The 25,122-nt window shown below is 47.0% G+C and overlaps 2 protein-coding genes across 3 annotated transcripts; both read right to left on the bottom strand.

Moving 5' to 3' along the window:
- Positions 1 to 1,093: 1,093 nt before the first annotated feature.
- LOC144717562 (uncharacterized) lies at positions 1,094 to 8,520 on the bottom strand. Its single transcript, XM_078592975.1, has 5 exons — positions 8,431 to 8,520; positions 6,705 to 6,875; positions 4,214 to 4,273; positions 3,555 to 3,653; positions 1,094 to 3,426 (listed from the first exon to the last, which is right to left on the bottom strand). The coding sequence occupies exons 2-5, from the start codon at positions 6,868 to 6,870 to the stop codon at positions 2,927 to 2,929; spliced, it is 825 nt and encodes a 274-aa protein (XP_078449101.1). The 5' UTR covers positions 6,871 to 6,875; positions 8,431 to 8,520; the 3' UTR covers positions 1,094 to 2,926.
- Positions 8,521 to 11,399: 2,879 nt separating this feature from the next.
- Positions 11,400 to 23,163, bottom strand: LOC144717563 (complement C1q tumor necrosis factor-related protein 5-like). 2 transcript variants are annotated; one of them, XM_078592976.1, is made up of 5 exons: positions 22,506 to 23,163; positions 17,194 to 17,370; positions 14,802 to 14,861; positions 13,790 to 13,888; positions 11,400 to 12,996 (listed from the first exon to the last, which is right to left on the bottom strand). In XM_078592976.1, the coding sequence occupies exons 1-5, from the start codon at positions 22,594 to 22,596 to the stop codon at positions 12,497 to 12,499; spliced, it is 927 nt and encodes a 308-aa protein (XP_078449102.1). In that variant the 5' UTR covers positions 22,597 to 23,163; the 3' UTR covers positions 11,400 to 12,496. The 2 variants fall into 2 exon arrangements, with proteins under 2 accessions (XP_078449102.1, XP_078449103.1); XM_078592977.1 differs by lacking the exon at positions 22,506 to 23,163 and adding an exon at positions 17,746 to 17,948.
- Between the last annotated feature and the right edge of the window lie 1,959 nt (positions 23,164 to 25,122).

Raw genomic sequence — 25,122 nt, forward strand, 5'->3', positions numbered from 1 at the left:
GCAGTTACACCGCCTGCACACCGTACAGTCATGTGACTGGTCTGATGGCATTAAGGAGGTTCACAACCATCCCTTCAGCCAGGAGCGATGCTAACCGTTTACCAAAAATGTAAAAATAACAGATTGCTAAATTGAATCTTGACACCACAGGATTGAATCGTGACTCACAAAAATCGTCTCGGTGGGAGTTAATTGCCCCACTCGCACTGCATTGTACAATTGTTCCATTGTAGGCCGTGCATGTGTAATTGTTAGCGTGGGCACATACCATGAGGCTAACGTGCATGCATTTAAACTACATATCGGGTGGGCTCCACCTGCAAATCCAGCCCCATTGTGTCGGAGGGGAAGGGGAGGGGGGCGAGAGGGGGGGGCTGGAGGCCCCCCCCCCCCAACGTTGAGACTGTGACATCACTCCGTCCTCTGTGCACTGTGACATCACAGCGTGCTCTTTGCGCTGTTTTGACCATACTTCACCATTCTGGCCAGTGTGAGTTGAAGCAATCACGTTTTGCCTCGCCTCTCGCCGTGTACCTGACGACTACGAGTGCCGATATCTCGTGCGGATACTCAGGTCTACAGCGCCCACGAGATTCAATGCTGGTCAGCACGGTTGGCTACGTACGGGTGCGAAAGACGTTCAACATAGAACATATGTGGCACATTAGGAATAGATCACTCTTTTAATTATGTCCTTGTGCAGCTAGGGAGTAAAGTGTGGTTCTGTGAAAATCATGATGTGCTGTGCAGTGCATCAATGCATGTGTGTACAGCAGCATGTGATGACTGAGTCGGGCCTGTAGGTGGCTGGCAGGGTTAATGAATAACCGCACGTGTAAACCAGCCACATGGTTAATGGCGACTCGGAAGAATTGCTGCGTGTGACACGTGCTGTTGCATTTTACAGAGTGACGGTGCTGTTCTTCACAAGATTGCTATTAACCACAATAAATAAATGTGCTTGCCCTCGATTTGGAGCTTCTGCCCACGTCCTTCATTCCGAGTGTGCAACACATACGATGCAGTGCCCGCGTGAAGGAATGAGTCACGGCACACTGGCATGCAAATCAGTGACCACAGCGACGTCTCCCGGTGATTATTGAAGCACATTTATTTGATTCCCACAATCCTTCGTGTGCAATGCAAAGCCCCAAAGGGGGATTCATTCTGCGGAACTTTTTTTTTGGAGGGTGGGGGGAGAATATATTTTATTCTTTTTTTTTGACACGTGTAAAAAAAGAAAGAGTTTGCAAAGGCATTTCTATGGCATTGTATTGAGTGAACACAAGCAACGTGGCAATTAGCAAAGCTACAGGGTGCACCATTAGACCGGCATTGAAGTATCAGAGGATCTATTTGACATCTGTTTCCTTTCGGCAAACGTATTCCGTTAGGATAGTGCAAACTAGTCGAAGGTAAGTAAACACGTGCACACATAGCATTGCCGCATACTTAATACTGTACTGTAATATGGCTTTGGAATAACATATATATTTGTTTAAATCAGACCTAATTAGCTATGCACGTTTCGATGTTGCCATTGTGCACTGGTTATCGCCGCAATGCGTAAGTCCGGCTGTTCTATCTCCCGTTGCGGCGTTGAAATTGTGCGAGTTTATTAGATTCTCCCAACCCCCCGCGGTATACACGGGTGCGCCGTAGTCTATGACGGGCAGGTCACGTGTGATGGGCTAAAGCGTGGGGACTCTGGCCAGCGTGGAAGAGTAGGCCAAAAATACGCTCGCGTAGGGCCTCTCGAGAGATCTCTCTATTGGCGCCTTCCGCCAACAGTTGCGTGAGCAGGCAGTTGCAGGGCTGTACCTTTACCTTTTAACGGAATGCTCCTGGATTGTTTTGCTATTATTTTTATTTATTTATTTTACCAGGTGAGACCCACTGAGCTATGTAGCTCTTTTTTCAGAACGACCTGGCCAACAAATGATAGCCCAACGAAGAAGCGTATCATGTGGACATTTATAGCAGCCAAATACTCTAAACAAATGTTGTTTCTAAATGTGGAGAGGACCCGGAGAAAAATCCACTCAATCACGGGGAGAACAAATATAGACTCTAAATATACCGGCGCCAGGGTCACGATTGAACCCACGACCTCGTGTTTACCAGTTAACATCTCGCCACCTTGGTGCCAAATAATATTCTTATGGAATAATTGCCAAGGTTTAGCGGAATGCTTCCCGGCTCACGTTGACGTGGTGCCGCACTATGCACGACGCATCCACGCGTGAGCGTTGTGTCCTCGGTGGAAGGGTTTGGGGCTGTCAGAGATATTCCATTTTCCTCCTTGTTGTCCGCTTTGCTTGAGCTGGTCCACCAAATCGCTGATTTCATTTTGGAAACAAACACAGTAAACACCTCGCCATATAATAATACATCGTTACCCTTCTGTGTGATCCGCCCCATGCGTTGGTATCAGTGAATGGGGATTGTGGGTATGGTATATTGCAGGGGTCGGTGACCCCGTGTCCTCTTTAAGGACTGCTTCGTGACATCATTCACATGCGTTGCGGCTCTTAAAATATTTCTGTTTTGTTTTACGGAATTCGAACAAAAATGGCCCTCCTCGTGACATTGGTTGCCGACTCCTGGCGTTGTGTATCCCGGAGTGCAGGGAATGGAAGCGGGGACAGATTCGGAGTGGAAGACGAAGGCGGTGGTGGGTGGGGGGGGTGTCAGCGTAACTTGGCAATACAAGCAGAGGGGGAACAGCGCGCACACTGTGTAACGTGAGCATCGCACAGCCGAGCGCTTGGGCACACATCGTCCACTGTGCCAGCCGTGGACGGCATCATGTCCAGCTGTTTCCGACACACGCACACATCGGGGAGGGGGTTGGTAGGGCTTTGCCGTGCAACAAGCTCGTCAAGAGGACGCCAAACGACCGTCTGACCGGTGGCGTGCCTCGGGGTCAATCGGTGTATATAAGGAAACCGGTGAACACCGCGTCACGCGCAAAGTCAATGAACAAGCCGACGTTTGCCGCCGCCATCTCCAGCCAGACCTCTTGCCCGGCGTTCAGGTGCAGCACGGTGCCTCCGCTCATGGTGTCCGAGCCCCCGGCGGCCGTGTAGTGGTCGTAGAGGGTTAGCACCTGTCTGCCGCTGACCTTCATGACGATTTGCAGCGGCGTGCCCGAAGAGGGAGCTTGGAACGAGAAGTAGTAATGGCCCGCGTGCGCGCACGTGAACTTGCCGGACTCCTTGTTGTAGTGGCCGAAGTCGTTCGATATGATGATGTCAAACACGATCACCCCCGCGCCCTGCGGTTTCGTCTTGGAGATGGTCGCCTTGGCGCTGAACGCTGACTTCTTGATCGCGGGCGTATCGCCCTTGTCGCCCTTCGCACCGGCCTCTCCGGGGTTTCCTCGCGGCCCAATTGTGCCCACGGGTCCAATCTTCCCGTTGGGTCCTGTCCAATTAGATTGGGTTAGGGTCACGCAAAGGTCGCTGGCCGCGCTTGCTCAAAGTGTTTGGAGCGCAGGTGGTGGTCCCCACGTGCCATCGATTTGCCCTCGTGAGAAAGGTGCAGTCACTCACCTTGCTCCCCCCGTTCACCCTTTTCCCCGTTCAATCCGGATAGACCTGGTGGCCCCGCAGGTCCCGGCTCGCCGTTGGGCCCTGGCTGTCCCGGGGAGCCTGCCATGACAGGCGTTGGGTTTCACAGCCAGTGAGCATCTCCGTCGGGCGACAAATTGCGTTACTGTGCAGTCAACGCTCGATTATCCGCGGGGTAATGGGATGGGAAGGGGAATCCCGGATGGAACAAAACAAATGCGATGCAAATAATTTGTAAGAATTAGGCTATACATATGTAATGATTGTTTATCTATGTAGAATCGGCGAGAAACATTAGAATGTGTCATCTGTGGGTGTTTAAAAAAAAAGTGTATTGAGGTTAGTTTACTCGTGGATGTTTGCCGTCACGTGGGCAACGAGTCACTGGCCCTCCACAAGTAAGGAGTGAATGGTAATTAAACCAGCGCGCAATGTAAAACATCTTGCAATATATTTATGTTTTTTTCACAAGCAAGGTTAATATAAAAAAGCGGGTAAATCCACCCGCGGATAATTATCGAGGGTTATCTGCGTAGTAGAGACATATACTGTAATAAAACAAGAGTGGTATCTTATAATGTTTCCAACATGAAAACATTGTTTAAAAAAAAAGCATTAAAACACTGTGCGTTGTGCTGTACCAGGAATGCCTGGATCTCCTTTCCCAGCATCCCCACGTTCTCCTTTCTGTCCGGGTTGTCCTGGGGGTTTCACAGAAAAGAGTCAAATTAATGACGCCAATTTCATTCAAGGCCCAAACATCGCACATCGCACATCTCCTGGCTTTGACATTCCTCCTCGAAGACACCGGTGGTGGAACCTTCAACAGTATCGGAACATCACAGGACGATGCGCACATCTGCTTCATCAGTGGAACATTGAAGACAAGCCAGAGTCAGTGTGACTGTGGACATGCAACTGAAGTGGTAACCACTTTAGTCTGCGCTCTTTCAACGCAGGAATAGTCAAAGAACACGAGCTCTCTCCTGAAGCCCTCTTGTTGTGACCAGCACACCTCGACAATTGCATTTAGCTCATGAACATATTGTCTTCTACAAGAAAATCATTTTTTTTTACTTTTGTCTCAACACTGTTGCAAAAAATTATTATCAAAACGATTAGGCCACGTGATGCAATTGCACCGCAGTTAATTAAGCCGCAGTGACACAAAATAGATGGTTGAGCAATTAGCATAATTGAGTGTGCAGGAGGGTGCGTGTCTGTTAAATGGTCAACGAGTTGACACGCAGAGAATGGCACACGGGAGACGACATCGCGAGCTTTGCCTGGAACATGATGGGATGTTGTCCTCTCGTTGCTGTATCCTCTACATCTTCGATTTTAACCAGGAGATTAAATAAACCCTTTGGGACGCACGAAACACCATTGTCGCTGTTGCGACGCCGACCACCTGGGTTACATCAATACAAATGTAATCGTGCAATATTTATTTTCCTGTCTCAACCCACCGAGGGTGGCAAGGTGGGCTCGCGAGGGCCGCCTGCTGCTGTTCCTCGTCGTCGTCGTCGTGAAAGCCGAGCGGCTCGTTCCACGGTTGTGGATTTGTTGTTGTTATTTTTGTGCGGTGTGGGATTGCGCCGTAGTGGCATCTCGCGGGGGTTTGGAATCGGAGGGGGCTGCCACGTGGATTTGACGATGAGTGCCCCTCTTCCCCAGTCACACCCCCCTCCCACTCTTCCCCTCCCTCCTACGCTGACCACTCGCTGAGAGCGTTCAGCGATTTTCATTAAGAAAGGTTTTATTTGGGTTAGATCGCGGAAATATAAATGCGTCGTTAACCCGCCACCACCCGATACAACCAATTAGTGAGATTTGTGTACGTGAACAAAACGTGGCAATTAGTTACTACTTTAGCACACCGGTGTGTTGGAGAGTAAACACCACAACATTTACTATTTGAGTATAATTTTGGCGTACAATTTTCGGGGTGCATCTACAACTTGAGCAATTTTCACACTACCAGTGGTGACAAGTTCGTCGAGTGGTGTGCGAGATTCACAGAAGCAGCTTCTCGCAAGGGGAACCAGTTGACGTCAGCATCGAAATACAGGGGCCGAAAGGTGAGGACACACAGGGTTATTATATTTACATTAACAAACCACGTAGGGTTTTTTCATTTTCACGAACAAAATGTTCATGACCATCAACATTCACGCACACGTGAATTATCTTTTGAAATTAATTCAGAATTTGAAAATACAAAAGACTGCAAGTGAAATCTTGGAACATTCATCGACGATGTTTTGGCTCAGTTCCTTCGGGGTTCATGGTCGAGTTTTGTAAACGGCGGATTTGGGGATTCCCCACAGGATGAATAAAAAATAGAGATTAATAAAAAAATAAATAAACATATTTAATAAAGACTAAATAGCTGCAATGTTTAAATGCCATAGTTAAAATAAATGACTGATTTTTGGGCCAACCTGTATATCTAAATAGGTTCAATCCTCGCGTAAATCACGTGGCTTCTATGTGGCCAAATGCACGCATTCTCAAAGCATATTTGCGTTTTCTTTTACCAAAACAATGTGGGGTTGCGCAGACGCGATGCCTCGTAATTGGTGTCTATTTGGTGTCTGGATATCTTAACGCCTCTCGTATTTATGCCTTTTTAAAATAATTAAATCGGGCGTCAACCTAATTGACTCCCTGTCCCATTGAACAGCAACCCGGCCAATCAATGTGTGCCACAACACTGTGTCAACGCAGTCAAGGTGTGCCACCGCCGCCTCCACGTGCTTTTGTAGATTAACATCTGCGCCACGGTGGCGAGATGTTAACTACCTCGCCTAGTATACGGGAGGTCGTCGGTTAGATCCCGACCCTGACGCCTGCTGTATATTTGGAGTTTGTGTGTCTCTCTCTCCATGGTCAGGTGGATTTTTCTCCGGGTCCGACTGGTTTTCCCCTCCATATTTAGAATCAACATCACGCGTTTAGAGCATTTGGCTGCTATAAATGTCCACGTGATGAGCCACTTCGTTGAGCCATCATTTGTGAGAGCCAGGTCGCTTCTGAAAACGAGAGCTAAGTAGCTCAGTGGGCCTTACCTGGCCAAATAAAAAAATGTTTAGTTTTTTTTAAATTCACGAGTCGCATCCTCTCACTCACCGTCCCTGCCGTCCCGCCCGGCCTGCCCGTTCTGCCCGTGGGTGCCAGGGATTCCCGGCATTCCGCCGCACTTTTCGCTCGTCGCCGTCTCGTTCGCCTGTGCCCCCCTCAACACGACGAGCTGCAGCGTCACCAACACGGCCACGAGTTGCAGGCGGCCCCGCATGTCGCCTGGAGCACGCAGACGCCGCGGCCGCCACGGCATCCATGAGAACAAACAAAAAATTAACCCGTAAAAACAAAGTTTTTCACTATAAATCCTTTATATGCGTGGCGGCTAGAGTCCTCTCGTCCTCTGGCTTGAGATGGCTGCCACCTATGGGTCAGATGATTGCCTGCCACCATTAAGCAACTGGTAATTTAATATAATTTATTTTTTCCTAAAAAGTGTAAAATTTTGGAAAAAAAATTTCACGAAAATAAATTGTCACGCACAACGAGTCTGTGTGCAAAATGTCAGCTCGATTGGATCACGGGAAGTGGGTTAAAAAACGACCGAAAGATTTGCACGGTCGTAAGCGCGCAAGCAAGCAAGTGAACTTAATATAAAGGATTTAAAAATCCGCCACGTGAAGCTACCGTGATGGTATAAGAAGGTTCAAAGGTGCGGCCCTGCAACTGCCTTCTCGCGCCACTGTTACCAGAAGGGTCCCCCGCTATAACGGGACTCTTCCTCTAGAGCAGTGGTTCTTAACCTTCACTGCAGCCTTGCACCACCGTTGGTTCTCAATCGTAAAACATGTGCAATGCTAATAACTACACAGAGGGTTTGATGAAACAAAGTAGTTGTACGTACGTGCGCATGCCTAATTTGTGTTTCGATGATTTACCTTCTAAAAATATCTGGGCACGTCTCGCACGCCCAGAAAGGGCATCTCGCACCCCCAGGGCGTGCAGCGTGCACCCCCAGGTGACCAAGAAGAATAAGAACCACTGCTTTAGAGTCTTGGATGGTTTACTGCTCTCCTCTGACATGCTGGCCACATGTCTTGGAAGAGGTGGAAACACCCCACCAGCTGGGATGTACCCATTTATACATTTACAATCAAATCTGGGCACATACATTTTCCTTTACATTTGCCACTTTAAATCAAAATTCCACACCTGTGTAAATGATTTCGATTTCTGAATGAAATATTTTAAGAGCATCAATGAACGTAAACTTGGAATAATATAAACTGCAATGTTTCTTACGTACTTTCCATGCATTTTATACATTCGTGTGGTACGTATGTTGCGAGTCTCCTAAAGTTACGGTCTGTCTCCCGTTTAAACGAACAATACAATTGTATCGCAATTAACAGACTTGCGAAAATGCCCACGCATTTCAATCCAGCCACTAAGAATGCCCTCGTAAACATATTCTTGGGGTTTTTCGGTAAAGTCACGTAGGTAAAAAATAAAAATTAATAAAAGTAAAATAAAATAAAAATAAAATAAAAATCACGACGTTTCGGAGGCAACACAAGCTTCCGTCTTCAGGTGGAACCTAAACGTCGTGATTTTTATTGAATTTTTTTTATTTTATTTTACTTTTATTAATTTTTATTTTTTACCTACGTGACTTTACCGAAAAAACCTAAGAATATGAATCCTTGCAGTCACGAAAGCTTCAAATCTAGAATGCCCTCGTAAACGTCAGGACACCGGTTGGAAAAAAACCCCGCCGTGGCCACGGGGCACCTGTTGATTTTGTTTTTTTTTCCACCACCGCCCAGAACGTTACCTTCTCGAGTGAACTCTGACAGGTCTTGCAGGAGAGTCTGTGAGCCCTTGCGAAGTCCTCCGAATGTGGCCGATGCGTGCAGAATCAGGGTTTATATCTCCCTCGCCACATCCCCCCCGCACCCCCCCCCCCCCTCGTGGACTAATTCAGAGCTGCAGTCATAATGTCATGCTTGAGGTTGTTGACCCTGTACTGTTGAAGAGGAAAATCCCATTGTTCTAGAGAGCGGAAGTAATCTGACAAATTGCGATTTGGGCGTTACGTGTGCAACAGCCAATAGTTCCTTTTTTATGTCTGTGTTTTATTCATTTTAGTTTTGTAGAAGTATATATATGTAGAAGGTGTGGAATGTATATACATTTTTTTACCTTCAGGGGTATAAAGGAGTAAACAGCAAAGTTTTAGAGAATTTCCTTGGACAACTTTAGAGCATGAGAGGAGCATTTTTGGAGATTCACAATCTATGAGCAGTCAAAGTAATCCACGCTTCGAGTGACCTGGCCTGTTTATAGAAGTTAATGATTTGGCGATGTTGGCTTGGCAGTGGTGCACAAGCATTATTCACAAAAACAACTCAACACATTTATCAATAACACTAGACCTTAAAAGGCAAACTATATATGTCACATGCTATGAAGACGGGTCATTGCCTAAAACGTCGCCAATGCAATATTTTTTATTTTGTTATTGATCAATGTGTACAGTTGTTGTTTATATTTGTGTTATTTGCTCATGACATATGTCAATATTATCCACAGGTTGATTCTCGACACTCAGTACACAAATATAATTTACTATTTACCGTCCAATAATATTGAGTCGATATGTCTGTATAACGTTGAGTCTTTTCTAGGCACGTTCGTATTTTGCCGTACATTGTGACGTTCAGCGTGTTAAACGCACCCTGATCTGCTCACTCATCTGCCTTCTTTATTTCGCGAATGATGAATTAAACAATGGTCTTGACTGAAAGCTTTCGTGACTGCAGGAATTCATATTATCTGGGTCTTTCGGTAAAGTCACGTAGATAGGTAGATGGGTTCAAAGAAAATAACAAAAAACTACGACGTTTCGATCGCAACACAAGCGATCGTCATCAGGAGGAATAATATATCTATCACTTGACTTAAAACTTTCGTGACTGCAGGAATTCATATTCTCTGGGTCTTTCGGTAAAGTCACGTAGATAGCTTCAAAGAAAATAACAAAATAACAAAGAACTACGACGTTTCGATCGCAACACAAGCGGTCGGACGATCAACAAGTTGCCAAAGACAGGTCGTCATCCTGATGACGACCGCTTGTGTTGCGATCGAAACGTCGTAGCTTTTTGTTATTTTCTTTCAACCTATCTACGTGTGACTTTACCGAAAGTCCCAAAGAATAGAGATCTATCAGTGTCACGTGACCCTAAGATGGGCACCACCGGGCAACAGGAAACCTGGGACACCCCAGACCACGTGGCGCAACACGGTGCAGGACGATCAACAAGTTGCCACAGACAGGTCGTCATCCTGATGACGACCGCTTGTGTTGCGATCGAAACGTCGTAGCTTTGTGTTATTTTGTTATTTTCTTTGGGACACCCCAGACCACGTGGCGCAACACGGTGCAGGACGATCAACAAGTTGCCACAGACAGGAAGGAATGGAGGGAACTCGTCGTGGCAATGTCCCAAGAGGATTAACTCACAAACCATCACTTGCACGAAAGATGACTTTGGTGTGGCAATTGTTTTAAACGGCGACATTCCCTTAATTAATTGTATTTATTTATTATTGCAAGCCCTGGGGAAATACCGTAACCACGAAAATGTTGGACGGTGAATCAGAGACCTGCATCGTCTGGCTCAGCAGCCCCCTGTCAGTGGCGAACAAAACAGAAACGGAGAAGTGAAACCACATCAGCAAGGGAACTGGCCGCATCATTCTGAAAGTTGCCAACACTCACCAGGTGGCCGAACCGACAGCTGGAACTTCGGCTTTTAATGAGTGTGCTGACAAACCCGCGCAGGCGCTGCCGTGGCTTTGAAGCGACGTTAAGCAGTTCCAAGTCGTACGATCACTGCTGTGCAGCTGCAAGCATACATACAGCATCCCACAGCGCGGTGTATTAATTATATATATATAGCCCAAATCCCCTATACGCGATTGGCTACGTACAGCGCTAAAGAAGCCCAACACACACACACATACCAAGCAAATGAAAACCCAACTACCAAGCAAAATAGAAAAAATGGCACCAAAACAACAACTCCATTCCGTGCTTGCAGATGAACGTGACGGTCTTGCCATTGAGGAAAATAAACTCGATGCTATCAGTTGTATAAACCCAGAGGGAAAGCCTTTCAGGGCGGACGCAGGCTGCGGGCATGCATATCGCGCGGGATACATTTTCAATGTGCGTGGGGGAGGGGGGGCATCGATTACAACAACGTAAAACAATTGCCTTCCTTGACGCGTGGACGTGTGGTCGCTCACTCTGTGTTGTGACCTCAGCAGCCTCGGTGGTGTCTTGGGACTGGGGTGGGAGGGGTCAAGGGGCGGTGACTCGGCCTGCTGGGAGGGCGGTCGCCCGCCTGTTGCCAGAGGTTCACGGTTCGATTTACAGCGGCCGCCCCGTTTAATACTGCGAAGTGTATTAACCGGTAATATCTATAAATATATGCATGCTTCGTCTGATTCACACCGGACCAAAAAAAAGGTTGAGAGACTGCCTTCAACGCCGAGATGTGAGAGGCCTGGTCCAAACAGGCTTGTGGCTGTTGTCAGATGTTTCTTCCAAACGCCTGAAGGTCACCGATGTAAAAACGCAGGCGCGGATAACGCACAGCGACGGTGGATTTAAATGGCATTGACGACGACATCTGCTCTGCTTATGGAACACTAAACAGTGCTTTTGTCAGATGTACACATGAACGTATATTCGCTTTGTGTTCAAGCCTAAAAAAGAGATAACCAGTTGCTGAGTTCGTTTAATTTTTTATTTCAACAGAACACAAGGCAATGGGGTTATCAGTTAGGAAAAGTGCTGAAGAGACCATTACAATGCGACAGAAAATCTCACAGTGAAATTACTTTAAAGCTTCTGTTTGCGTCACAACAGCTCAGATCGGACACTGCCCGCGCGTAGAATGAAAATTGTATTCACGCACGCGCACGACTATCTCCGCATTAATTGCCAGCGCTGCATCTTGCTGTGATGTCACCATCCTCGCTCTGGTTGTCGACGTGGTTTTACTATCCACCCCTTCTGACTCCACACGTACTCATTTGTACATCATCAAGATATGGGGTCGCATTTATAAATATAAAAATGTTTTTTCATAATGGAGTTTTTTTTTGGGTGAGATCGCCTAAATATGTAAATGTGTCGTTAAACCCGCCACCACCCCACACAGCCAATTAGTAAGGTTTGTCACGTAAACAAAACGTGCCAAATCGTTACTAGTCCAGCACACCGGTGTGTTGGAGAGTAAACCCACAACAACATTTACAATTCTAGTCACGTGACGTTTCGCCGGTAATTACAACCAGCCTCGTCAGGCGACAGCCAGAATTGTGGAGAAACCCTCCTCCTGTTTCGGTCTCAAATCGAGCCGGTAGATGTAATGTCGTCACAGCCCTCTGTCAATCCATTGCTGTTCGAAGGCTTTCCCCCCGTGTGCCGAGCCAGTCATGGGGGTTATTTGGCCAAACTTCACCGCGCCTGCCAGTGCAGGTGAGTGAAGTGGACAGGATCCCAGGGATAGTTCGGATATCGCTCGCCAATGACGTTAGCCGTGGCGGGGAATTGAACTCGAGTGCCTGGGGTTCATGGATCGTTTCACGAACCCATCGCACCGTCGCGCCACCAAATGCTACAGAGTGCGCAAAGACAATTCAATTGCGTTGGCTTGCAGCGTCATTTGTCATGGCGCCCACGTTCTTGCAAAGTCCACGTCAACCCTCTTGGGCATCGGTGACCCGCGTGCACTTTCGTCGATGACCAACTTTGCGTACAGTGTTAAAAATGCGAACAGGTTAATTGGTTAAGCGTCGCCCGACCCTGCGCCGGCGGCTCGCTCTCAATCGGCAAACAGCAAGAAGCCGCTGAACACGGCGTCCCGTTTGTCGTCGATGTACAAACCGAAGTTGATCGTCATCATCTGCAGCCAGACCTCGTCGCCGACCTTCAAGCGTAGCACGACGCCGCCGCTCATGCTGTCCGCGCCGCCGGCGCCCGAGAAGTGGTCGTAGAAAGTCACCTGCGGCTTGTCGCCGAGCATGACGACGACCTGCAGCGACTTTGCGGCGAGGGCGGCGTGGAACGAGAAGAAGTAGTGGCCGGCGATCGCGCACCTGAACCTGCCGCTGCCCTCGTCGTAGTGACCGAAGTCGTTCGTCACGACCACGTCGAAGACGATCGCCCCGGGGGCTTTGGGGACGCTCTTTCCGACGCTCGCCCTCGCGCTGAACGCGGACTTCTTCACCACGGGGGCGTCGCCCTTCCCCCCGTTCACGCCAGGGTTGCCGGGAGCCCCTTGAAGACCCATCGTGCCCTTGGGTCCAACCTTCCCGTTGGCTCCTGTTCAATTAAAGTGACTGCGGTTAGGGACGCGCAAAGCATCGCTCGTCGCATTTTCCCAGCGCAATTGGATCTGGTTGGGACCCCACCGTCCACAAACTGCGCTTTGAGTCAGACTTGGAGGGGGCCAGTCGCTTGCTCTGGATACTGACCGGAGCGGGTTGAGGTTGCCTCGCGAATTGGATTGGAGTCATCAGGTTCCCCCCCCCTCTCCTTAACCCTCCCCACCCCCACCGAGTTGGAATGCTGGATATTAACGCGTGCGTATCATGGAGCACACTCATTATTTTTGTTTGTTTGATGTATCTCTGTATTCCAATACACTAAAGGCTCTCTGTTCTCTTTTTCTAGAAGTGACCTGGCCACAAATGATAACTCAACGAAGCGGCGGCTTATCATGTGGACACTTCTCAATGTTTCGACGAGGCTTGTAAACGCAGTTGGGGACGAGGAAACGCCACTGGCCGCGATTGCCGAAGTGTCCGGAGCAGGGCCGGATTAAGATTGTCTAGGCCCCTGGGCTACAGGTACTGTGAGGCCCCCAGTAACATTTTCAAAAAGGAAAACAAAGTTAAGAAACATTTAATTTATTCTCACAAGGCTAACAACAAATAAAATTCAGCATTCACAATTGACATAACTTTTCACTTAATCTGTGGATGCCCTCCAGCTGGTGGAGGCCCCTGGGCTTGCAGCCCCTAAAGCCCCCACGCCTTAATCCGGCCCTGGTCCAGATCACAGCAGTGGTCACCACACTCACCAGTGTCCTCGTGCCAAGGTCGGAGCGACTTACCCGTTGCTCCTTTTTCGCCCTTTTCTCCGTCGTCCCCTCTTAATCCCTTTGTCCCAGGAATTCCATCCTCGCCTCTGGGCCCTGACGGTCCCGGGGTCCCTGCATGAAAGGTTGTCGGGGTTTCATAGCCACGGCGGCAACGCCAACCATTGAGCCAATTCACATCCTTGAAGATGCAACCGGAAAGTCGAAACGTGTATATTTATATTTCGATTTAAAGCTTTCGTGACTGCAGGGATTAGTCTTCTTGGTTCTTTCGGTAAAGTCACGTAGAAGGGAAATAATAATAATAAAATACAATTCTCATGAAACGTCGTGAGAATTGTATTTTATTATGTTTTATTTTTATTATTTTATTATTTCCCTTCTACGTGACTTTACCGAAAGAACCAAGAAGGTGTATTTTTATTTTAGTAATTTGTTACACTGCTGTCACCAGAGCTCAACATGGATGTACTTGACTGTGACTTTCCATGCTTATTCCTCATTCATGGAGATTCAAGCTCACGTCAGACATGTCGTGGGGACCGTTTTTCCAGAATCAAAGTATGCAAAATAAGAATAAGTTTGACCCTTTCTGGCAATAAAACAGGAGGTGTTAAGATTATCAAACACCAAATAGAAACCTTTTGCCAGGAGCCATGTCTTGCATTAACCGTTCAACTGGAATCCCTGAATCTTTGCGACGCACTGCAACGCGACGAGGGCGAATCGTGACAGCTAATTATAATACATTACTTTTGAATAGCAGCATCATTCATGCCAACAGCATCCCACAACGCTGTATATTAATTATATATATAGCCCAAATCCCCTATACGCGATTGGCTACGTACAGCGCTAAAGAAGCCCAACACACACACACATACCAAGCAAATGAAAACCCAACTACCAAGCAAAATAGAAAAAAGAAATGGCACCAAAACAAAGAGCACAAACAACAACAACAACCAAAGTGATCACAACAAAGGAATGAGGTCACAGGTGCGGTGGCCGTTGGTGTGGCGTGTACCAGCGTCTCCCTTCTCTCCTTGCCCAGGCATTCCACGATCTCCTTTGGGCCCCGGCATTCCTGCATCACAATAACAATGATGACGATGATGATGATACTAATAACACAACACTTTGCTCAGCAACAAGGACGCGGGGCGGTGACACGGCCGAGCGGTCGCGCGTTTCGCCGATTGTTGCGGACACTCACGCTTCGAACCCCACGGCCGCCCTGGTAAACACTGCGGGCGTATGAACCAAAAAATATTACACGCTCACCGCCTAAACAGCAGACGTTCATCGTCCCGTGACGCTATTTGAAAATGGACATGTCGTGTGCGCTGAGGTCATGGTCCAAATTTGACCAATTTTGAATAAAATAACCCAACAAATAACCCGATTCCCCGATTGGGAGCACATCAATGGTAATCATGACGGCCCTGCTGTAAAGCCACTGCAGACTGTGCTCGCCTGCGAGACTTAGCATCGCGCCCCGACCATGGCACGAACACTAAATGCAGCAAAGGATGATTCGATTCGAGCTGTTGTCGCGAGATCACGCGCACACCCTTACGCAACCGATGAATTCAGTGCGTGAAGAGAATGAGAATCGCCGAAGGAAGCGCGCGAGTTTACTTCCACACGAGAGAGATGGGACCGTGCACGGGCAATGTAACCGTACATCCTCCTCCTGCGCGTCCGGAGAACACAAGCTGCTCGATTCTGTATTCAAGGCGACTCTGCGTTGTCAAGTCTGAGCAGCTGTCCTCCATCATCGTCGACATCGACCATCACTGTCGTCGTGGTCGTAATGCACGAGCTAAAAACGAATATCTACAGCCCGCCGAATGTCTGTGCCTCCTTCTCTTTTTACTGCTCGCTCTCTGGACCGAGTTCTTGTCGAATTATAAAGCAACAAAAAACACCACCCCGATATCTACCCTTTTTAAATCCTTTATATTACGTTCACTTGCTTGCTTGCGCGCTTACGACCGTGCAAATCTTTCGGTCGTTTTTTAACCCACTTCCCGTGATCCAATCGAGCTCACATTTTGCACACAGACTCGTTGTGCGTGACAATTTATTTTCGTGAAATTTTTTTCCCATAACTTTACACTTTTTAGGAATTTTTTTTAAATATTTAATTACCAATTGCTTAATGGTGGCAGGCAATCATCTGACCCATAGGTGGCAGCCATCTCAAGCCAGAGGACGAGAGGACTCTAGCCGCCACGTATATAAAGGATTTATAGTGAAAACTTTGTTTTTACGGGTACATTTTTTACTGCTCGCTTTCTGGACCGAGTTCTTGTCGAATTTTAAAGCAACAAAAAACACCACCCCGATATCTACCCTTTTTATGATATCTAATAGCGTTCGCGCTCTCAAACCTGACATGATCTCCTCCGCGCCCCCCCCCCCCAAAAAAAAAAAACGCTACTTGCGTGGGTGCTTCTCCTTCTGCCGCTGCGTGGTGTGAGGAACCTAAGCGGTCATTTCTCCGAAAAGTTTGCGAGAACCAGGAGAGATGATGCCAGCCTCTTGGCCGCTATTTCTATTTCCTCTTGTGGTGGAACACGCTATGTCTGATGTGCCCTCACCCCACCATCCCCCCCATCGAGACACTGATCATTCCATCCCTGACATTTCCTACAACATGAAAAAGTCCACTTCACTTCTAGTGCACTTTTGTACGGCGACTTGAGGTGCTTTATGTATATATATATTTTTTTACATGACACTTGAATTCAATAATCATCAGCTCGCCATCGTTATCATCATTGTTTCAAATGTACAGCCAACGGCTGGCCTGGTCTGTGGCTTGCTCTTTTCCCATCTGTCTCCATCACTGTGCGAGTCCTATCTTCCAAGGCCATCACGAGATTATCTGTCGACCTGTTCCTTCATGACCGCATCGTATCATAGACCCTTGACACAAATGACGATACGATCATCTTGTAACGCGGTGCTGCACAGTTATTCGCTCACTGTGGAAGACAATGACTCATGAGGTGCGAGGCAACACGGACAGGCGGACAGGTGTCGAACCACCGCCAACAATTGCCCAAGCTCTGCAGTCCTTCATATATGGAGATTTTTTCAACCAATGAATGAGTGTTTACATATGGGAGGAAACGGGAGCGTCCAGGGAAAACACTCGATCCTCTACAGATGGAACAGGTGGAGTCCACATCTGCTGTATCTCGTTCTCCCGGCAAGCCAGCGTCCGGCATCTCGCCCGACCACGGGAAGGGAGTTTCGCAACACCTGCGCGCGATCCGACAACCCTCGCCGCTGCCTCCACAACGCAGGATGAGCCGCCCGTGCGTCGCGCGTGCTCAGCGGCCATCGTCACGCACGTGGCCACGGGCGTCGTTTTTATTTATTTTTTCGTCGCAAAACGCCTCGCTCACCTGGCCGGCCATCGCGCCCGGGGAAGCCGTCAACGCCGGGGACGCCGGCGAGCAGCTGGCATTTGGACTTGGCCTCCTCGTTCGCGCCCGTCCCCTCCAGCACGAGCAGCGCCGCCGCCGTCGCCAACAGGGTCACGAGCTCCGGTCGGGACCACATGTTGCCTCGGGAGGCCCCGGCTAAACGCACCGACGGAACGAGGGACAGCTCACTCGGGTGAATGCGCAACGACGGCGCTGTCATTTACATTCCGAAGCGAGCGTCGAAGCGTCAGTCGTCACCCGTTCGCAGGCCTGAGCCAGCGGTGGAAACTCCACATTCCTATGGGCGGGGGCGCAAGTCTTATCCACAGGACAACCGCTGTTGGCGTCCTCACAAAGTGACACTTATTGTATTGACCCCATCCCCCCCCCCCAGAGGGTTGATGGGCTGAGTTAACCTCCAACCACAATTCGAACTCGCAACCTTCCGATGTTGCGATCGATCATGGCTGATGATGACGATGATGACCAAGGGATCTTTTGTATACTTTCCACCATCGAAAACAAATGTACCTTGTTGGGCAAAGTTGTAGATTCACAGGCCCCTTGCAGTACAGCCGAGCACTTGTGGGAGTCCTCTGAATGTGGCCGATGCGTTGAGAAAGTGGGGTTTATATATCTCACTGTGGAGCAACTCGGAGCCGCTGTGACAAGATGTCACGCTTCGAGATGCCCTGAAGTCACCCGGTTGCATCCAAGAGGAAAACATGTCATGGGTCTGGCTACATAATTGTTAGGGTCAGCAAACTAAAGTTTTGGTGTTACGTGATGCAACTGACATGAGCGCCTTGTCAGCTCATTTCAGTTCTTTTTATTTCGTGTGTTTTTATTATATTTTGAATTATTATTTTTCTGCCAATAACGTCGTTATTGCTATGGGGTATGTTGATTTGGCGATGCATGGGAGAAAACCTTTATCCAGCAGTGGATCGATCATGACTGATGATGAAGATGATTGATGAACGTGGGGCATATTGGGAAGTAGCTCTTTGTCAGAGGCGACCTGGCCATAAATGATTGCTCAACGAAGTGGCCCATCGTGTGGAAGTGTATCGCAGCCAAATACTCGAAACGCATCGTTCTACGTGTGGAGGGAAAAACCGGTAGCCCCATAGAAAAATCCACGCGACCAATTATACAGCAGCAGGCATCGTCAGGGTCGGGATTGAACCCACGACCTCCTGTATACCAGGCGAGGTAATTAACACCTCGTCACCGTGGCACCCCGAGATAGATTTGATTTTTTGATGTCAGAACCGGTCTTGGACTCCTTCCTTACCTTCGCCAACCTGCACGTGACCAGTATGGTGAAGTATGATTAAGCAAACTCCCATGATAAAAACACGGCATGGGGAGGCGATCATGCACAACTAGCTGTACATTATTATCATCATCATCATCATTGTGTAAAAAATATGAGTATAATACTTGTGAGTCCAATGAAAGGGTTCATCGGCAGCAGAGGGAGCTACCACTCACACTTGACCTTGAGCCACATGCATCTCTCACATGAATCTTCCAGTGATCCAGGCATTTCGTTTTTTATGCAATTATCCGCAATGTGATTTTCAACACTTTGTTAATTTAGGCAGTTTTAATCCATCTTCACGGGACGTACGCAGCAAAATACTGACAAAAGAGTACCGTTTGTTTGGGATGGAGCGGTGGCGCAGTGGTTAGCGCTCTCTGCTTTGACCTCGGCAACCTAAGTTGGATTCCTGACCACGGCTAACGTGAGTGGTGACTTGACCGGACCTGCTCCATGGACACGGCATCAGGAGGCCTTCATCTAGCATTGGATGGACAGGCAGTTGTATATTATTTATACGATTGATTTAGTTTTTAGTGCTCATTATCTTTGCACAGCATAAACAAGAATCTGCCCAACTTTTTCCAAAACATGCCGACCGTATCATATTTTTCCCATCGTGGGGAAAATTACTGCTTTTGCGTTCATTGCTATCTCTCCACTAGATTTACCACAAAGTCAAGGTCGCGTTCCGCCTTTTTCGCCAAGCGCCACTTTAGTTGAAGTAAAACCTCGCAGGGGGCGGGCGAGGGGGGAACTAAACGCGTAAGTTGGAAACTTGGCAATGATCATTGTGCGGTCAAACGGAAGGCCGAAGCTTCGCGTTTTAATGACAGCGCGTCTCGCGCTGTGAGCAGCTGCTGCGGCTTCAATGGCTGATAAGCAGGGCAGGGACTGTCGCTCGCAGCTGTGATCCGGCGACAGGCACTGGCTAATATGACTGTCAGCAGATCCAGACTCACCCCCCCCCCCCCATTATACTCATACAAAAATTACAAAACATACACGCAATACATTCGTCAATAACAACCCTAATGGGAAATATATATATATAATATTATATCATGGGAAATTCTTCGCCAGTATTAAAGTATGAAAAACAATAAGGCTGGCTCTGGTGTAGGCCAATAAGTTTCATAGACAATGCCATATATTACACTATGTAACACAATTTTTGTTTCTGGGTAGTAATTGTTATTTCGTAATTGCTTATGCCTAAAAAGTATAGAAAATGGCTATTATTCTCCACAAACTTTTCTTTTGTGACAAGGACAGTGATAGTTTGAAATTTGCCTATTTTAAATGAGAAAACGGGCGAATTTGTGTATTTTCGTTCACATAGAAAAAAAAAACATATGAATCAAAATGTACATGTATTTATACTAAAGTAATACAAAAAATACTACAAAAGATTTAGAAGTGAGTAGTTTTTCGAGATTTACGATTATACTGTAAATCACTTTCATGAATCAGCCCCCAAATGTAGTCTCCCATCATGTTATCGTTATACTGTCCTTGGTAGCGACGTTCAAAGTGCAGTATATCCTGGTGGAAGTGCTCGCCTTGCTCCTCCGAGTACGCTCCCATGTTCTCCTTTAATTTATCAAGATGAGCATCAAGGATATGGACGTTGAGGGACATCCTACAGCCCATTGTGCCGTAGTTCTTCACCAGTCTCAACCAGCTACACATAGTTTTCGACCTTGTGATTGCCCAGAAAGCCACGATCCATTGTGACAAAGCTGTCCCAAGCCACTTTCTCCTTACTAGTGAGCTTCTTGGGGAATTCATTGCACTCCAGGATCTTCTTCATCTGTGGTCCGATGAAGACACCGGCTTTGACCTTTGCATCAGACAGCTTAGGGAAGAAGTCTTGAAGGTACTTGAAGGCTGCCGACTTCTTATCTATAGCTCTGACAAATTGTTTCACAAGGCCCAATTTGATGTGCAGTCGTGGCATCAGCACCAGGGGTCCACCAGTGGCTCCCACTTGACGTTGTTGCTCCCCACAGAGAACTCGGTCTGCTGTGGCCAGTCCCGCCTGTGGTAGTGCGCCTTGGTGTCGCTGCTATCCCAAAGGCAAAAATAGCAGGGAAACTTGGTAAAACCGCCTTGGAGACCCATCAGGAATGCCACCATTTAGAAGTCTCCGATGACCTCCCAGCCGTACTCATCATACTTCAAGGCGTCCAGCAAGGTCTTGATGCTGTTGTAATCCTCTTTGAGGTGCACCGAGTGAGGCCAGGGGAAGAGACGGGTACTTGTTACCATTATGGAGCAGCACGACTTTGAGGCTCCTGGATGAGCCTGTCAATGAAGAGGCGCCACTCATTCTGGTTACAGACGATTCTAATTGCCTCGAACAGACTGGTCACATTGTGGCAGAAGCAGAGCCCATCTTGACGGATGAAGAAGCTGCAAAAGGGTGTTGATGCTTACTCTGATCTGCGACTTGCACGCTTTCAGCCAACAAGTTCCACTGCTTGAGCCGAGACGTCAAAAACTCGGCATTGGACTTGGTGAGACCAAGATCTCTGATCAAGTCGTTGAGGTCTTTTTGGTTGGGGTAGTATGGGTTTCACTCCTCAGCGCCACCTCTGAAATTGTCATCTGGATCTACAGCGTCTTCCTCGCTCTCTGACTTGCTGCTCTCTTCTAAAGACGGCTGCTCTCTCTCCGGAGGAGTGGGTAATGGGAGCTCATGGCAGTGTGGCACCGAGGCGATGGATAAAGGAAGGTCCGGATACGTGATAGCAGGTGCATTATTGCCAGGCCGACGTTTGGAAGGGTCCACCATGCAGAAGTAGCAGTTGCTTGAGTTGTCAGTGGGTTCCCACCAAATTATAGGGATAGCGAACTTCACAGCTCTCTTTTCACCTCTGTACCATCCTACAAAAATACATTTATTTCGCCCATGACAAATGTGTAAGAGATTCTCGCAACATTTTTCATATATGATATATTTTTTCAATAACATTGAAAATTGTTAAACTATTTAAAATTGAAAACTTTTTCAATTTTAAAAATGTTAACAAATTTTATAACTTCAAATTCCGAGCAACAATTGTCTATCTTACCTTCCAGAGTTTTTTTGCATTGCTCGCAGGTGAAATGAGTTGCCCAGGGGTTGTCTTGATCCCCGACAGGCATGGCGAAATATGCCTTGTAGGCCTCACACATCTTAGCAGATGCTTCCACAGAGTACTTTTTCGCTCTTGTCTTGATAAATTGGCCGCAGACATAGCAAAATGCGTCTGCCGGATGCTTGCAGCCTCTTGATTCCATCTCAGAAAAATGCAAATATGTATCCACTTAGGCAGCTTGAACTAAACTGAATTGGTGGGCTTAAGGCCCCTGTATTTCTACTACTATTTATATTACTGGAAAGTTCTATAATGTTTGAGAAGTTACGCCAAGTTTACTCAGCACTGAATCTATCTGGAATGTTCTGGAAAATAGGTAAATAAAATAAAAAATCACTGTCCTGGTCACAAAAGCAAAGTTTGTGGGGAATAATAGCCCTTTTCTGTACTTTTGAGGCATAAGCCATTAGAAAATAACACTTACTACCCAGGAACACAAATATTGTTACACAGTGTTATCAGAGCATATTTGTTTGCATGCTCACCACAAGTACGTGTGGTTAACGCAGACATGATTCCTTGCTGAAAGTTTTGTGTTTGAACATCTTAACACCTGTTTTATTACCAGAAGGGTAAATACTGCATACAAACAGCGACATTTTGTAATAATGGCCCATCTTCAATAGCGCCCTCTGCTATAAAGAAGGACCATTGCCCGAAACGTCGCTTCTGACACATTTTTTTTTATTATCCAGCAAATGTTTTCGCATCGTGTTTATCGTGCTTGTGCAACCACTGCCAAGGCAGCACCAATCATTTATTGGACAAAACACTTTGCTTGTGCAGCGGATGACACGTGTTTTTTTTTAAACTTTTGTTACCCATTACGTTGATGAAGTGGTGCAGGCAGTCGTTGTGCGGCTGGAGCTGAACGCGTCCAAACCATCGTGGTAGACATTGGTGTTCCATCATCGCAGGCTGGCTTGCGACAAGCTAGACGCATTGCCACCAATGAGATACAAAACAGTATCCTTGCAAAACCAAAAATAAACAGCGATTGTGTTGGCAGTGGGGCACAACTTGTAAAATAGTTAGGACATTAATTATCACTGTTTTATAGCAGAATATAAAGATATACAAGACGGATGTGTTTGGCTATTGCCCTTCTTCAGAGTATACAGAGAGGGCAGAGAGATTGACTGACTAGCAGCAGCACTCGACGCTTTGGGGGTTTATAAAAAAAAATTGAAGAAAGCCGACGAACTAACATTCTCAAAGATGACACGCGAATTGTTTCCACTCGCAGATAATGACCATCAAACATGCGCTTGCAAATAATAATAAAAAACCCTAAAAACTTCACCGTCAGCCGTGATCTATCCCCTGCTGGATGAAGGCCTTCCAAAAAGCCGTCACCATCTCTCACTGTCTTGTAGTGCAAACAAAGAAAGAAATGCATCGAGCTCGTGTACGCGCGTTGATTTCGTTGCTCCATCTCCTCTCAATGAGGGTTCTTTGGCTGCCGATCCACCGCTCGTCTCGGCCCAGGTACCATCTGCTCTGTGGTGGAATGGTCGAGTCTGACTGTAAAGTTACATCCGGGAGAGAAGAGATATTGATCTAGAGCCAGGCGTGGCATAACCCCGCAAGCAGCACATTGGAAATGTAATGCATCCCGCATTCATGACTTCATTATTACGGCGAGTCGATTGAGCATTCAAATTTGATTACTTGAACAATTTCAATCGATATATAGCTGTGTTTACACGATAGAATGTTTGTTTTTCCTGCTACCAATACAGGTGAGGGCTGATGTGAATTTAATTGTCTTCTCCTTCACCAGACTCTCACGACACTAAATCGAACAGCACAGATATGTAAAAGAGTGCCAGTGAACCGTCGACTCAATACGATCATTTTCTTACGAGTCGAGGATGCTGACAGCTACATCCTGTGACATTTCAGACTCCTTGGGAAACGCTCAAATATATCTCGCGTGCCAAGGGGGTGGGTTGGTAGCCGGGGTGACAAATGCGACTAACACCCACCATGGGCAGTGTACACACACAGAGCTTAGCGTACATACCGTGTACTTTATCGACACGCTTCCTGTTTATTTTCACAATCTGTAAGGCGGAATGATATACTGCGTCAAATATAACACGGTGGCGTTTCGTGACATGTTCCCACAAAAAAATAAAACGTCTACCACAGTGACCTTGCTATCATAAATAATTGTGGCCTAGAGATTAAAACGCTCCAAAAAACATGTTGCAGCATTGTCACCCTGGTTGGCACTGATAAGCTTTGTTTTGGCCAATGGCTCAATAACTATATTGCATGTAGACAATCTCTCCTGGTAGTCACTTGGCCTTCGTAGTTGATGTCAGTGGAGGGTTGCTGCTCGATGTTCGTGGATCCAGGAGTCTTCGTAAAGGGGCTGGACGAGATGAATAGAGGAATTGATGTCAATGATGTCAATTACTTCAATGCTTTATATTTATTTTCTTGGTTCTTTCGGTAATGCAACGTAGAAGGGAAACAATAAAAAACAATCTCACGACGTTTCGACTGCAACACAAGCAATCATCATCAGGTGTGATGATTGCTTGTGTTGCAGTCGAAACGTCGTGAGAATTGTATAGTTTTATATTTTTATTGCTTCATATTTGTTATTTATTTGTCGTGATTTTCTTACCTTTCCTCTACTTTGCACTCTTATCACATTGTTGTATTGTTTGTAACTTTATCACTCGTCCCCACTGGACATCTGTGAAAAAGAGCTTCATAGCTCATCGGATTTCTGCAGGATAAATAAAGATTTTGAATCTGTGTCCAGAATGAACCAGAGCTTTACGAGTGAAAGAATTAAAATCATCACGGTGTCACAATTCTGGCTGTCGCCTGACGATGCTGGTTGTAATTACCGGCAAAACGTCGTACTCGAATTGTCAATGTTGTTGTGGGTTCACTCTCACAGACACCGGTGTGCTGAACTAGTAACGAATTGGCACGTTTTGTTAACGTGACAAACCTATACTGATTGGCTGTGTCGGGTGGTGGCGGGTTTAACGGCACATTTATATCTACGCGATCTAACCCAAAATAAAAAATAAAAACCTCTCTTATGGACGATGTTATTGTTCACATTTTGTGTTCGATACAGTTGCTGAGCACGAGCTCAAAACGTCAGCAACAACATTTGAGAACCAATGGCCTTCGGGTGTTGCCAGGGCAACCCATCACCCATTGGCGATAACTGCCATGGTAACAACGCAATGCCTCTTACTTAACTGACCGAGGACCAGTCGATGTCGAGTAGATCTCTACTCGTGTGTGCGTGGCTAATAAGCGCAGAGCGAATCGCCCGCCTCACAAATTAAAGTCGATTAATCGTCACGATTTGGTGAATGCTGCAGCACCTCTAGTATGTTGAACTTGATAATTGTTTTTGTTACCCTTCTATCTGGCAACAAAACTGACACCTTTTTTTTTTAC

Source organism: Lampetra planeri, chromosome 4, assembly GCF_965212315.1.
Source record: "Lampetra planeri chromosome 4, kcLamPlan1.2.h2, whole genome shotgun sequence".
NCBI classification, from domain to species: domain Eukaryota; kingdom Metazoa; phylum Chordata; class Hyperoartia; order Petromyzontiformes; family Petromyzontidae; genus Lampetra; species Lampetra planeri.

What these genes read in the sequence shown, in the direction of transcription:
- LOC144717563 (XM_078592976.1), bottom strand. Translation starts at nt 22,596, where the DNA reads ATGATGGAACACCAATGTCTACCACGATGGTTTGGACGCGTTCAGCTC. An exon ending in CGGGCGCGATGGCCGGCCAG is followed by an intron (nt 14,862 to 17,193) that starts GTGAGCGAGGCG and finishes ATTGTGATGCAG; the next exon opens with GAATGCCGGGGCCCAAAGGA. An exon ending in GGGCGAAAAAGGAGCAACGG is followed by an intron (nt 12,997 to 13,789) that starts GTAAGTCGCTCC and finishes TTAATTGAACAG; the next exon opens with GAGCCAACGGGAAGGTTGGA.
- LOC144717562 (XM_078592975.1), bottom strand. Translation starts at nt 6,870, where the DNA reads ATGCGGGGCCGCCTGCAACTCGTGGCCGTGTTGGTGACGCTGCAGCTC. An exon ending in CGGGCGGGACGGCAGGGACG is followed by an intron (nt 4,274 to 6,704) that starts GTGAGTGAGAGG and finishes TGAAACCCCCAG; the next exon opens with GACAACCCGGACAGAAAGGA. An exon ending in GGGTGAACGGGGGGAGCAAG is followed by an intron (nt 3,427 to 3,554) that starts GTGAGTGACTGC and finishes CTAATTGGACAG; the next exon opens with GACCCAACGGGAAGATTGGA.